The sequence below is a fragment of the Salmo salar genome, chromosome 01 (assembly GCF_965601325.2).
Source record: "Salmo salar chromosome 01, fSalSal1, whole genome shotgun sequence".
Classification (NCBI taxonomy): domain Eukaryota; kingdom Metazoa; phylum Chordata; class Actinopteri; order Salmoniformes; family Salmonidae; genus Salmo; species Salmo salar.
The window spans coordinates 56,303,842-56,318,670 of NC_138291.1; the positions used below are offsets into that span (position 1 = coordinate 56,303,842).

Sequence of the window (14,829 nt, forward strand, 5' to 3'; positions counted from 1 at the left end):
AGACTTGGCGGTGACGTAGTGTCCCCATGAGTGACAGAACACTGAGCCAATCACTGCGCAACGCTCTGTATTTTCTGCTGGCTTGCCCCACCACCACAGAAAGCACTGAGCTAGGCTGAAACACCTGCATTTTGGAGCTGCATTACTCAAGAAAGCAAAAAAAGAGACCATGTTTGTATGCGCCGTTATTAACTCAATGATATATATTTTTTCTTTACATTGTTTGCAAACTGATATGTGACACGTATTAATGCCAAAATAACATGCAAAACAGGCTTTTTTTTGCTACAAATGTGGGCTCACAGCCCCACCTTCTCTAAATGACGGCTCACCACTGTATGGTTCTAAGATGAACTTAGCCTTAAGATGTTTTTGAGAAACCAGGCCCTGTACAAGAGATTCTGTGGGACAGTACGCCATGACGTTATGTCCTCATCATGGCTGTCCAAGCACTCAAGATGTAGACAGTATGATAGACAAAGGTGGACAAAAATAAAGTAGATTTAAACAGCCAAGTTTGTTCATCAATCACTCTTTATTTGTCACACGTTATAAATTAGACAACTTCACTCTTCATCTCTCATCTTATCCCTTATCTATATTAATTTGTGAATTAATTCCCAGCATGGTCATGCTTAAAGGCAAATGGATTAATCTAATGTAATCTAAGGAAAGTTAAGAAACATCTGTAGTCCTTCATCATTAAAACAAGATAGAGCAATGTAAACGGTGATTAAAATGGGTGATCTGAACTTAACATTTGAAAATGCTTTAGCATGATTAGAAAACATTTTGTAGGAAAACTTGGTACTTTTCCATCATGATATAAAACAGAAAATATTTTGTCATTTTGAACCTTGTGATAATCTCTGTGTAAACAGTGCATTGCATTCTGTCCTAAAATATGCTCTGGATAAAAAAATTGCATTTATTTTTCTGAGGAATGTTGGGTGTGTGGTGGGAAGCTTCACAATAGCTATGTATTGTAAGATGAAGAGTTCTGACGGCTTGAATGTTTCTACTGTTCAATCAGAAGGTCTAAAGGTCCTTAACAATCACAGTGATGTAAGTTATTTTATTTATGGTCCTCTCTGGGCACTGTAAAAAAAAAATCTGGAATCACAAATTACTATCTTGTTCCTGAACAGATAAAACAGTTTGCAGATAAAAGTTCACATCATGCCATGGCCACTCATTATTTGTAGAGGAAGTGGTGGTGTAGTCTATAAAGATTATAGACTCTGTTCTGCAGCAGGGTCTTCCTTGTGGCATCAGTGTTGTTTGGTCCTGTGGTCAGGTTTGTATTTGAGAAGCAGGCCGAGAGACGCAAAGCCAAACAGCACCGTCTGGACAAACCAGAGGCAACGTGTCATTGTGCCGTCCACCCCTTTGTCACTGTGAAGAGAGTGACACACACACAGACAGGCAGCAGTTTAGTCTCAGGTTCAGTGTCAGTGACTACAACACAATGGCCCTTAAGGTATTGAGTAGAGTCCAAATGGGCAAATATGAAGAGGGGAGACAGAAGGCTGTGCATAGTAAGATCTTAAATGTAACTAGATATGCAGTTATACCATGCCCCCTTCTGGTCAAAACAAAACATGATGTGGGATGGTGCACTAGAAGAATCACAATAAAACTATTGTATTCTGTACAGTCAACAGTATCTCTATGACTCCCACTTCTTCAATTCTCTTTGACCTTTGGGAAACATGAGTCAAAACATAGGCTTAAACACCTTAAGAGTCGATTAGCTCCCCGTGTGTTTATGCTAGAGACACCGATTCTTGTAAAGGCTGTAGCTCAATCCCCTCTTTCTGCCGATATAAGGCTTGTGCCTATTCCATAACATGGGGCTTATGAAAGTGGCCTTTTTCTACACACGAGAGGATCCGGATGAGAAAATTGTCACGAAATCATCTGTAAAACCCGAACCATGTGAGCTAAGTAACTAATATGCCAAAACGGGAGACTTTCACAAACACTACAGTGTTTTGGCTCTACGACATCCACAAGCTTCACGGCAGTCGTCTGAACTCTGTCGCAGACATCCTCATTTCGCAGAGGTCTTTTCACAAAACTGACTACAAACGAATAGGTCCCCAATATCGAAAGGGGAGACTCCCAAACAAGAAGGTGCCAGATGTTCTGCTCTATGACGCACACAAACTTCAGGGGAGTCGTCTGAAGGTTAACCCAGTAACGGGCTGTAAAAATTGCTAAAAGTGCGTAGGGGGTAAAATGTGCCAAAAATAATGTCACCAAACATGGGTCAAAATAATAATAAAAAAATATATATATATATTACTTTTGGTTTTGCCATTTATCAATGTGTTATTCATTGTGTTGGGCTATAGCAGTAAAGGCCAAATTCAATGTATTATCAAATATTTGTTTTATAACGACAAGGGTCCTACAATTCTAAATTAAAATGGCTAAATTATACATTTTATGACCATCTTAAAACAATTACATATGTAAGCTTAGTGGATATTGCGATCTAAATGATTAGACCTACAGGGGTTTTAAAGTAGGTGTGATAGCATGTCACTAGAGGGAGACAGATAGAAAGCAGAACAATAGCACCCCTTAGAGGAGACATGGATATATGAACATCCATCTTACCTGCAGACCTTCATGGCAACAAGGGCTTCTGCCACGTGGATGACCCAGGTTGCCCACCATCTGAAACCCAGAGGAACACCCAAAATTCAGAATGAGGATGTTTCTAGTCAATGTCTAACAGCTTTCTTTAACCTGTTAGGGCTAGGGGGCAGTATTGACACGGCTGGATAAAAAACATACCCGATTGAATCTGGTTACCACTCCTACCCAGTAACTACAATATGCATATACTTATTACATATGGATAGAAAACACAACTGTTTGAATGGTGTCTGTGAGTATAACAGAACTCATTTGGCAGGCAAAACCCTGAGACATTTTCTGACAGGAAGTGGATACCTGATGTGTTGTATTGACTTTAAACCTATCCCATTGAAAAACACAGGGGTTTAGGAATATTTTGGCACTTCCTATTGCTTCCACTAGATGTCACCAGCCTTTACAAAGTGTTTTGAGTCTTCTGGAGGGAGATCTGACCGAACAAGAGCCATGGAACGATGATGGCCCATTAGACACCTGGCGCGCGAGTTCATGTTGGGTACCCTCGTTCCAATACGTTATAAAAGAGTATGCATTCGTCCACCTTGAATATTATTCATGTTCTGGTTAAAAAAGGCCCTAATGATTTATGCTATACAACGTTTGACATGTTTGAACGAACGGAAATATATTTTTTCCCCTCGTTCATGACGAGAAGTCCGGCTGGCTTACATCATGTGCTAACGAGACGGAGATTTTTGGACATAAATGATGAGCTTTTTTGAACAAAACTACATTCGTTATGGACCTGTGATACCTGGAAGTGACATCTGATGAAGAGAATCAAAGGTAATGGATTATTTACATAGTATTTTCGATTTTAGATCTCCCCAACATGACGTCTAGTCTGTATCGCAACGCGTATTTTTCTGGGCGCAGTGCTCAGATTATTGCAAAGTGTGATTTCCCAGTAAGGTTATTTTTAAATCTGGCAAGTTGATTGCGTTCAAGAGATGTAAATCTATAATTCTTTAAATGACAATATAATATTTTACCAATGTTTTCTAATTTTAATTATTTAATTTGTTACGCTGACTTGACTGCCGGTTATTGGAGGGAAACGATTTCCTCAACATCAATGCCATAGTAAAACGCTGTTTTTGGATATAAATATGAACTTGATAGAACTAAAAATGCATGCATTGTCTAACATAATGTCCTAGGAGTGTCATCTGATGGAGATTGTAAAAGGTTAGTGCATCATTTTAGCTGGTTTTATGGTTTTGGTGACCCTGTCTTTGACTTGACAAAACATTACACACAACTCTTGTAAATGTACTGTCCTAACATACTCTAAATTTATGCTTTCGCCGTAAAACCTTTTTGAAATCGTAAAACGTGGTTAGATTAAGGAGATGTTTATCTTTCAAATGGTGTAACATAGTTGTATTTTTGAAAAATCTGAATTTTGACATTTATTTGGATTCAAATTTGCCGCTCTTGAAATGCACCTGCTGTTGATGGAGTGCACCACGGGTGGCACGCTAGCGTCCCACCTAGCCCCAAGAGGTTAACCTGTTAGGGCTAGGGGGCAGTATTGACACGGCTGGATAAAAAACATACCCGATTGAATCTGGTTACCACTCCTACCCAGTAACTAGAATATGCATATACTTATTACATATGGATAGAAAACACCCTAAATTTTCTAAAACTGTTTGAATGGTGTCTGTGAGTATAACAGAACTCAAATGGCAGGTCAAAACCTGAGAGATTCCTTTACAGGAAGTGGCCTGTCTGACCATTTCTTGAACTTCTTTTCCATCTCTATCATTTACTAAGGATCTCTGCTCTAACGTGACACTTCCCACGTCGTCCATAGGCGCTCAGAGCCCGGGAAAAAACAGAATGTCGTCATTCCAGCCCCAGGCTGAAACACATTATCGCCTTTCTCAAGTGGCCGATCAAGGGACACTGGGCTTATGCGCGTGACCCCGACCGCCCCCGCCTTTGGGATTTTTTCCTCTGTTTGCCGAAAAGGAGATTCCCTGTCGGAATATTATCGCTTTTCTACGAGAAAAATGTCGTAAAAATTGATTTTAAACAGCGGTTGACATGCTTCGAAGTACGGTAATGGAATATTTAGAATTTTATTGTCACGAATTGCGCCATGCGCGCGACACTTCTTTACTATTTCGGATAGTGTCTGGAACGCACGAACAAAACGCCGCTATTCGGATATAACGATGGATTATTTTGGACCAAACCAACATTTGTTATTGAAGTAGCAGTCCTGGGTGTGCATTCTGACGAAGACAACAAAAGGTAATCAAACTTTTATAATAGTAAATATGATTATGGTGAGTGCTAAACTTGCCGGGTGTCTAAATAGCGAGCCCGTGATGCCTGGGCTATGTACTTAGAATATTGCAAAATGTGCTTTCACCAAAAAGCTATTTTAAAATCGGACATATCGAGTGCATAGAGGAGGTCTGTATCTATAATTCTTAAAATAATTGTTATGCTTTTTGTGAACGTTTATCGTGAGTAATTTAGTAAAATGTTAGCGAATTCCCCGGAAGTTTGCGGGGGGTATGCTAGTTCTGAACGTCACATGCTAATGTAAAAAGCTGGTTTTTGATATAAATATGAACTTGATTGAACAAAACATGCATGTATTGTATAACATAATGTCCTAGGGTTGTCATCTGATGAAGATCATCAAAGGTGAGTGCCGCATTTAGCTGTCTTCTGGGTTTTGGTGACATTATATGCTGGCTTGAAAAATGGGTGTCTGATTATTTCTGGCTTGGTACTCTGCTGACATAATCTAATGTTTTGCTTTCGTTGTAAAGCCTTTTTGAAATCGGACAGTGTGGTTAGATTAACGAGAGTCTTGTCTTTAAATGGCTGTAAAATAGTCATATGTTTGAGAAATTGAAGTAATAGGATTTTTAAGGTTTTGAAAATCGCGCCACAGGCTGGCAGTGGCTGTTACGTAGGTGGGACGCAAGCGTCCCACCTAGCCCATAGAGGTTAAAAACAGTCTTACATTTTTTTCAGGCAAGTGACCAATAATTGTATGACTTCCTCTAGCTACAGTGTAATGGTCCCACACCACAGCAATTGATTAGAGATTCAAAAACAGAAAACACATTGGTTTTGTGCAGATATAAAATGTGTGAGTGTTTCTTTGATATTTCATAAGCGGTCATGTATGTGGTTGATGAGTGGAAGTGTTACACTGTTTGAAAATGTTGTGAAAATGGTGGGACACAGTGGATTATGCAGACTGACCAAGCCTCTGTATTCTGTGTGTACTTGGCACATCATTCGAAATCTCATTTACAGCGATATGGTGTGCTGGCAAACCTACCCAGTGCAGTAATTATTCCTTGTTCATTTGCATGCTAAATCTAAAATGATTGGTTATTACAGAGTTAGGACTAACAACTGTAGCAGTTGCATGTGCTTTACATTGTAACTGCAGTTTCATTCAGCATTTCTTTCAATTTCACATTGACTATCCTCATTCTGACTATAAACTTGTTTGGCCAACATTTTGACGAATACTACTTGATGACAGAATCTTGTAAACATTATCATGGAGAAACACTAACTTACCCTTTGTACATGAGAGAATGGTAATTGTCCACCAGGTATCTGGACAGGGTACCAAGTGGACCCAGGTTGTCATAGGGGACCTGCTGTGGCCAGAACACTGTCCACTGAAACACAGAACAGAGACGCAGCCAGACAGTCAGTTCATGGAATACACAGTTTTCACTAAATACCATGTTATATAAACAGTGCCAAGTACACATGAATTGCTTCCACAACTTTTGACAACATTAATTAGGTACACATGTCCCCCATCCAAGTAATTTTCTAATATAATCACATGGTCACTGTAACATTGAGTTTTGAATATTATGTCCACCTCTGACAGGTTGCAACATGCTTAACAAAAAGACTATTCAGGCCAATACATTCCAGAGGGCTTCCAGCTTGTGCAGAGGCCATTGTGCACTAACTCTCCACTTTTGGCTCATCATTGTTCGGATATAGCCAAACTCATTTAGCTTCGCTGACAGTCCTAGCAAGCAGTTGTCACTGGGGTTCCCGTGTTGGCACACATATCCTGACATTAGTATGACCTCTGATTTACATGACTGAGGAAGGCAACGCATACGATAGATGTGGTGGGGAAATGATGTGTCAATGAGGGGATATTATTTAGCCAGAATAGAACTAAACTACTAAGAGACATATATTTTTTTGGGGGGGCACCCAAATGATCTTTTCACGCCTGCTATGTTAGGTTAAACTCACCCTTTCCCCACATTCCAAACATAATGCGTTATCTATAGGGTTATCTATTGCTGATAAATAGACCTGGTTAGATAGCCTTTGACATTTCTCTAACGTTACAATATCATGGAACTCTTTCGATCCTTTCCATTCCGCAGCGCAGGTACATTCTTCCACTCCCCCCACCCCCACCCCACAAGTAACTGCAATAATAGATAGCTTAAAAGTCGGTAATTACAACGGCAACTATACAATATATTATTTATTTTTTCAATTAATTACACATTTTCAAATGAATTGTATTTGCCGGGATCTTACAGCAGGAATAATTCATATTTAACTCGCAGGGTTGATGACCTTGATACACTTTCATTGCAAGCGCAACATCCAGGCTAACTTCATAAGCTAAATACGGTACTACTTCGTCATGGACTTCACGGGAATTGGATAATAAACAACAAAAAACAAATGTCTGAATAAAAGACAAAGTTGGCCGAGTAAAATTGAAATCCACACGGAGTCCATTCGTGGTGACGCCTTGGCTATGTTTACTACACGGTGGCTGTGGCACAGTCAACTCAACAATTTGCTTTATAATTGCGGTGGTATTGCTTCAAAACCATCCACGTTTTGTGGCTTTGACTTACTGTGAAGTATCCCAGCGAAAGCGCCACTGTAGTTATCCAAAAAATACTGGTTCTTCTAAAATAATGACACCCATCGCTTTTGGCCATGGTGGCGTTTTTAACTTGTCCCGCTCTCAAATGAACACGTGCAACAAAAACAGTGGAACGCTTTTGTACCGAGACTGCTGTCTCCGAATGGGATTAGAGTAGCGTGCTGTCCATCTTTCTTTATCAGTCATATGATATCCAAGGTTCAATATTGATTTGAGACAAGTGCTATTTTATTTCGAAATAGGAATAGCCTTGACTAAAATAAATAGAAAAGTTAAAAGTGCATGCATTGTATGTGTGCATGTATTTTTGATCTGTTATACATTTACAACTTTGAATAGAATAGACGAAAATCATTGGCAAGTAAATGTATTTGCCAATGATTTTCGTCTATTTTATTCAAAGTTATAGGATTAAAGCTCAGTAAAAGTGGGACATTATCCATCCAAGTGGCTAATGGTGGTAGACTAGATCTAAACTATTGGATCTACAGTAAAATGGTCATGGGACCTAAGGTATTTACAATCTGATCCTCATAGTGTAGCTATCTCTATCTACATGACAATAAGGAATCAATCACTTTTTGGTAATTTCACCATTAGTCAAATGGAAAATTGGTCAAACTAGTTATCATACATGCTTAGTCTGCTTAGTTAAGAACATACATGCTTAGTTAAGAACATACATTTAATTTAAATGTACTATATGACCATTAAAAATTGAGCTACATGACTCACTGATCATTGCATGTAAAACTGTGTGTCGGAAGTATTTATGTCCTGAGCAAATGCAAATGTTATAGGCTATGTATGTATTGAGGAGGACAATACTGATTTTGCAAGAGCCTTGAAGGACCAAAGGGCCAGAATGAATTGCTGTCAGGTCCAATGGCCATTGAAAAGGAGGGACTCTCGGGAGCCGTTCCAAAATATGGAGACACTGATCCTCGCAGTCCAGATAAGGAAAGAAAAGACAAGGATTGTCTCATTGGCTGATATTAAAAGTAGAGATAACAGTGCTGTTATTGCATTTTGTTATATGTTATTTAGGATTATTACTATATAATAAGATGAATACTAGTAAGAGATAAAATACTAAGATATATTACAGTATATTGTACTATTTACATAATATTATTGTTTTTTGGTTCAACTACTTGTGTGTTTAAATACCTGTGTGTGGTGTCCCTACATTTCTATCAGTGTCACTGAGCTGAAAGGTCACTGTCCTCTGGGTCAGTCTTTCCCATAGGCCATGATGAAACCAGCGCAATCCCTGGCCTTTCACTGTATTGGGCCTATACATTAATGGGAGGTGAGGCAGCATGATGATAATGGTCCTTTTAATCACCAAACAATTACACATCCTTGTTTTTCTTATTTTTATATCTTGTATCTGTGTTGCATTTCAATAGAAAACAGCAGAAGTTGCAGAAAAGGCTCTATGCGTGAATGGCATTTTGCGTTTCTCTAAGAAGGCATGTGAGTTGATAATTCTTCAAGCCAATTGTTCGGTTAATGAATGCAAACAAACCAATGAATTTGTGAATACAAAAAAAGTTAGCAGTTGTAATAGTTTCTGTTGACACAATGCCAAAACTTGTTTATAAGGCACCTTGAAAATGCAGTAAGCTCCACATTTTCTACACACAAAGAAGTAAGCACGTATTACAGTTATACAGCACCAATTTTCAGCTAGTCATAAGAGTCATATGTGATTTAGTCATGTATTGTATGTCTCCTTGTGTGCCAATGACCTTGCATGTGATGAGGATGATGTGGATGGGGTGGATAAGGACAGGGCCACTGTTTAGTCCAAAGACCATTCAGATTATCGTGGCCTTAGTACCTCCAAGACAACCCCCAGGCCAACACAAATTTACCCCCCCCTCCCCCCTCCAAACTGCCAAACATTGAGGCGGGGATACTGTTTGGGTCCAGAGTCTTGCAAGCGATATAAAAGGGCTGTCAATACATTTTGGGAGACAGAAATCTTGAGAGACTTCATGAAGGAGCATCTATACCTACACACAGACCACCTACAGATTCCTACACCTCTTGGATACCATCAACCAAACGGGACCATGTGGAAGGACACCAGCATCGGTAAGGAGAGGTCACTGGCTGACACAGCATATAGACAATATCAGATTTGTATTTTTGAGTAGGCCGGGTGAATCACAGATTATAATTATTGTCATTTTTTGGGGGAAATGTATTTTTTACTTTTTTTTAAATTCTCTAAAGCTGAATGTTTTCTTTTGTAAAAACAATGGATTTTTGAGCTTTGAAATATCAAAGGAACTTTACAGATGTTTTTGTCCCATGGGGTTTGTTTACCAGTCGTAATGCTTCAAAGTGATAGAGTCACATATAGATTCTTGCCTAAGCAACCTATCCTGGAGACAGACTCACTACATGATAAGACCACCCTCCACGACCTGTCCTGCCCTGGGCTCCTCTGGCTCATGTCTGATCTGGAACCTGTTGTTTTTCCCCTCAGATGTCCCAGGACAGGTGGCCATTACCGGAGCCTCGTCCCGCAGTACCAACCGTAGAAAGAGGACCAGCTTCTCCAAAGAGCATGTGGAGCTACTCCGTCTCACCTTTGAGACAGACCCTTACCCTGGCATCAGCCTGAGAGAGAGCCTGTCCCAGAAAACAGGGCTACCTGAATCTCGTATCCAGGTAAGCAGACACGCACACATGTAAGCATGCCGGAACACGCACGCACAGATGCATGCACACGCGAGTGTAATAGGCTTGGTTTATATTACAAATGTCCCTGTGTTCAAAATGGGGCCTGCATGTGTGCTGCTGATACTGGTATCAGGGTTTCTGTTCATCTTTTAATTCACTAAGATGATGTAAGCGGTTTTATCTGTGGTTCGTTCGGTCTGACTGGTGGAATGTAAAACACATAGTAAACAGAGGAGTCAAAAGCAAGATAAGCCCCAACGCTCTCACTGTATTCTACAGGTGTATGTGGGTGGGCTTGGTCAATTATTAACATGGGCTCAAAGCAGATACCTGTATCTTAGTCACTGGAGTCAACTAACTGCAAAACCGTTTCTGTTTGCTTTGGATGTACATTCTAAATGCAGTGTTATAACACAGTTGTTTTGCAATTTCTCTCCAGGTGTGGTTCCAGAACAGGAGGGCTCGGACTCTGAAATGTAAGGGAGCTAAGAAGTTTCTGTGCCAGTCAGACTCTGGCTTACGCTCCCCTGGTGGGTTCACCCCTGTCCAGGATCCAGTTTCCCAGCCCCGCACCAAGGGGACAGGGGCTACCCAGCACAGCCTTGCCCCTCTGTCCACCCCCCCCTGCCTGCCCCCTGCCTACCCCGCCCAGGTGAAGGAGGAGGATTACTTTTTCTATGGACACTACCTTCCACCCTACCCTGGAGCGGAGGAGACTGGCCTCAACAACTCCCTGTTTGGGTTTAGGCAGGCCAGGGTGCTGGGATACAGCTCCAGCACGCACCTGAAGAGCCCCGGGCACCAGATGGTTCAAGGAGCCTGGCCCCAGGCGGTTGACCAGACGACCCCAGTCCAGTCCATGTGGAGACCTTCTCCTCTGGAGGTGAGGAACTACAGCTCAGGCTCCAGCAACGCCTTCCTCTACCATCGCTCAGCCGAACAGCAGCCCTTCTACAACAACCCCCAGGAAGCCTATGGAGGCCCCATTTCCCAGGCCCCAGCCACCCCGGATTCCGGCTGCTGGGAGGTTGGACAAGAGAACACCCCTCCGATGGAAGGCCAAGGTTCCCGATTGGATAGCTCCTGGAGAATGGCTATGTCTACCCCAGAATACCCAGGACAAGCCCCGCACAATGACCCCTTGCCAGAGCTCCCGGCCATGTCCCTGCAGGAGATCCTGGGAGAGCTGGAGGGAGAGTGGCAGGAGGGAGATGGACTGGACAGCCACCCCAATGGGGACAAACTGGTTTACTGCTGAAGTCTTTTCTCACTTTTTTTTTAACGATAATCTCTTTATTGTTATTATTATTATTATAGTATTTTGTATGTTTGTGGGAGTTTGAGAGGTGTTTACTGTATAGTCTGTGTTTCTGTGGACTAAATGCTCTGAGAGAGAGAGAGAGAGAGAGAGAGAGAGAGAGAGAGAGAGAGAGAGAGAGAGAGAGAGAGAGAGAGAGAGAGAGAGAGAGAGAGAGAGAGAGAGAGAGAGAGAGAGAGAGAGAGAGAGAGGATCATACGTCCTTAGTAATTCCACAATGATTCAATTTATTCTCCCATGTACTTCATACCAATTAATTTTAGGTTATCTATTTATTTAGTTACCTTATCGCTTCCTGCACTATCGTTTCCTGCACTACCCAGACTATTTGCATTGCCCCCTCACGCTGCTACTCTCAGTTATTACCTATGCATAGCCACTTTAATAACTCTACCTACATGTAGATAATTACCTCGATACCGGTGCCCCTGCACATTGACACATTGACTCTGTACCGGTACCCCCTGTATTTAGTCCCGCTATTGTTATTTACTGCTGCTCTTTAATTATTTGTTATTCTTATCTCCTACTTTTTTTGAGGTATTTTCTTAAAACTGAATTGTTGGTTAAGGGCTTGTAAATAAGCATATCACTGTAAAGTCTACACCTATTGTATTCGGCGCATGTGACAAATAACATTTGATTTGATTTGATTCGAACAAATCCATTGTATTAAAACACCTTTTGATTTAGAGGAAGTAATATCATGTTGATTCATAAAGTATCATGCCATAATGAAGGGTATTTAAAACACAGAGAGACTAAGTAGGCCTTCAAGATGGTTGTGAATCCACAGAGTAAGGCTTTGAATTTACTTCCTTTACACTCATCTGCATTTGTCATGCATTTGATCCGTTGTCCCTCTTGCACAGTGTAAAGCAACATATATCCACTAGAAGGTGCTTGTAAGTCACAGATTCATAGTATGGGAATGCAAGGAGCTGGTCAATGTACCGTGTATCAATTATAATGCTGTTTCTGACCATAACTCTTAAATTGTCCATACAAGCTGCTGTATGATGTGGCATTTGTCATTACTCTTATGCTAGATTACCATAATGACTCATTTTAATTACCATATATTATAGGATACATTTTTATAGATTTTTGAAACTCCATTCTGCTTCTATATTATGTATTGTAGTGCCCGTGTTTGGAAACTCCATGCTGCTCTATATTATGTATTGTAATGCCCGTATTTTGAAACTCCATGCTGCTCTATATTATGTATTGTAGTGCCCGTGTTTTGAAACTCCATGCTGCTCTATATTATGTATTGTAATGCCCGTAATTTGAAACTCCATGCTGCTCTATATTATGTATTGTAGTGCCCGTGTTTTGAAACTCCATTCTGCTCTATATTATGTATTGTAGAGCCCATGTTTTGAAACTCCATTCTGCGTCTATGTTATGTATTGTAGTGCCCGTGTTCTGAAACTCCATTCTGGTTCTATGTTATGTATTGTAATGTCCGTGTTTTGAAACTCCATTCTGCTCTATATTATGTATTGTAGTGCCCGTGTTCTGAAACTCCATTCTGGTTCTATGTTATGTATTGTAATGTCTGTGTTTTGAAACTCCATTCTGCTCTATATTATGTATTGTAGAGCCCGTGTTTTGAAACTCCATTCTGCTCTATATTATGTATTGTAGAGCCCGTGTTTTGAAACTCCATTCTGCTCTATATTATGTATTGTAGAGCCCGTGTTTTGAAACTCCATTCTGCTCTATATTATATATTGTAGTGCCCGTGTTTTGAAACTCCATTCTGCGTCTATGTTATGTATTGTTATGCATTTTATGTCTTTGATTTATTTGATGGTTGACCTTACACTTCCAATGCTTTCCCCGTGCTGAAATTTTTTCAGGTCTCTCTCTCAAAACAAGTCAACCTTCAAGAGAAAAATAAAGGATAAATGGTTAAAAAAAAGACTATATTTTTCCAACTATAATTCTAAAACCACAATATTTTATAATACAAATAAGACTGTCTGTGCCATCCATTTTTCTATCGCTCATGGATATGTCTAATGATATTGTAATATTTCTATAGACACCATAGAAGATCCCTCCCGTCATGCGCCAAACTGACCACCCTTCTACATGACGTGTTACCACACAGAAAGGGGAGACAGTACTGGCAGAGTATTTTACAACCAGAAACGACTGTCCAGCATCCACACAAGGACAAACAGGCTGAAACGTTCTACCATAGCCACTGCCATCAGACTTTTTAATAGCCAAATGTGACTTTTTAAACTGTAATTTCTTGTAAGCTAGGACCCTTTTCATTGAACGTAATACCCTGTGTTTTTGTTTTTTGAAGGTTTTGTCTAAATGTAACTGGGCATTCTGCAATATTCAGTCTTGTCGACTGCGAGCATGAATGAAATAAATCAAATCGAATCAACCGATGACCTCACTCTACCTCTCATAATAGACCAGTATCCACCAGATCAGCTGAGTAGGGAGGTGCATATCTGTTGCTATGACCAGCGTTTCCCCTGTGACTGCTACCTCTGTAGTCACACCTGCTCCACAGGGGGAAATGGGCTGCGAGACACAATGGAAAGAGAGACATCTGTTGCTCTCACCCAGCAGCACAATTCATTCACAGTAGCATCATTCATTGCACAGGTCATAGAGGAACATTGAGGAAAATGTTTGTGTACAGGAGGTGAACATAAAAGGATTATTTGCGTACAATGATATTTTGTAGTAGTGTACCTGAGAGACCTAAAGAGAACACAGATATATGCATGTATATACACACACACACACACACACACACACACACACACACACACACACACACACACACCACACACACACACACACACACACACACACACACACACACACACACACACACACACACACACACACACACACACACGTCCCCCATCCCATTCCAAGCAGCATCAATCAATGGCTGGAAGTGAAGATGTGCAATAAGACAGGAGAGAGGGGAGCAATCACAAAGCCCTGAGATGAGCTCTTAAATTAGAATGTGCAATACAGGACCACACTGAGGGATTGATGAAATTACAGGCCATATTTTTTGTGAAGGCTGAACTCATACCCTAGAACTGCCAGCAGCTGATGGAACAACCCATCACTCATATGCCTGTCTTCCCCAAGCTTGTTACACATTGGAAAATTGACACTGTGTGTGTGTCTGCTCTTCTTTGCGTTTGTGTGTGTGTGTGTTCATGCGCGT

The 14,829-nt window shown here is 40.7% G+C and overlaps 2 protein-coding genes across 2 annotated transcripts; one reads left to right on the forward strand and one right to left on the reverse strand.

The window, feature by feature from the left end:
- Positions 1-522: 522 nt before the first annotated feature.
- tmem254 (transmembrane protein 254) lies at positions 523-7,677 on the reverse strand. Its single transcript, NM_001146387.2, has 4 exons — positions 7,563-7,677; positions 6,229-6,332; positions 2,626-2,685; positions 523-1,395 (listed from the first exon to the last, which is right to left on the reverse strand). The coding sequence occupies exons 1-4, from the start codon at positions 7,647-7,649 to the stop codon at positions 1,272-1,274; spliced, it is 375 nt and encodes a 124-aa protein (NP_001139859.1). The 5' UTR covers positions 7,650-7,677; the 3' UTR covers positions 523-1,271.
- A 1,897-nt stretch (positions 7,678-9,574) lies between these two features.
- Positions 9,575-14,019, forward strand: mxtx1 (mix-type homeobox gene 1). The gene is made up of 3 exons (XM_014200871.3): positions 9,575-9,697; positions 10,095-10,279; positions 10,731-14,019. Exons 1-3 carry the CDS (start codon positions 9,598-9,600, stop codon positions 11,547-11,549), a joined length of 1,104 nt encoding a protein of 367 aa, XP_014056346.1. The 5' UTR covers positions 9,575-9,597; the 3' UTR covers positions 11,550-14,019.
- Positions 14,020-14,829: the final 810 nt, after the last annotated feature.

Excerpts from the sequence above, each read along its gene's own strand:
- tmem254 (NM_001146387.2), bottom strand. The coding sequence starts at position 7,649 with ATGGCCAAAAGCGATGGGTGTCATTATTTTAGAAGAACCAGTATTTTT. Across the intron at positions 2,686-6,228 it reads CATTCTCTCATGTACAAAGG|ATGGTGGGCAACCTGGGTCA; the intron begins GTAAGTTAGTGT and ends TCTGGGTTTCAG. Across the intron at positions 1,396-2,625 it reads GTTGCCATGAAGGTCTGCAG|TGACAAAGGGGTGGACGGCA; the intron begins GTAAGATGGATG and ends CTCTCTTCACAG.
- mxtx1 (XM_014200871.3), top strand. The coding sequence starts at position 9,598 with ATGAAGGAGCATCTATACCTACACACAGACCACCTACAGATTCCTACA. Across the intron at positions 9,698-10,094 it reads GTGGAAGGACACCAGCATCG|ATGTCCCAGGACAGGTGGCC; the intron begins GTAAGGAGAGGT and ends TTTTCCCCTCAG. Across the intron at positions 10,280-10,730 it reads TACCTGAATCTCGTATCCAG|GTGTGGTTCCAGAACAGGAG; the intron begins GTAAGCAGACAC and ends ATTTCTCTCCAG.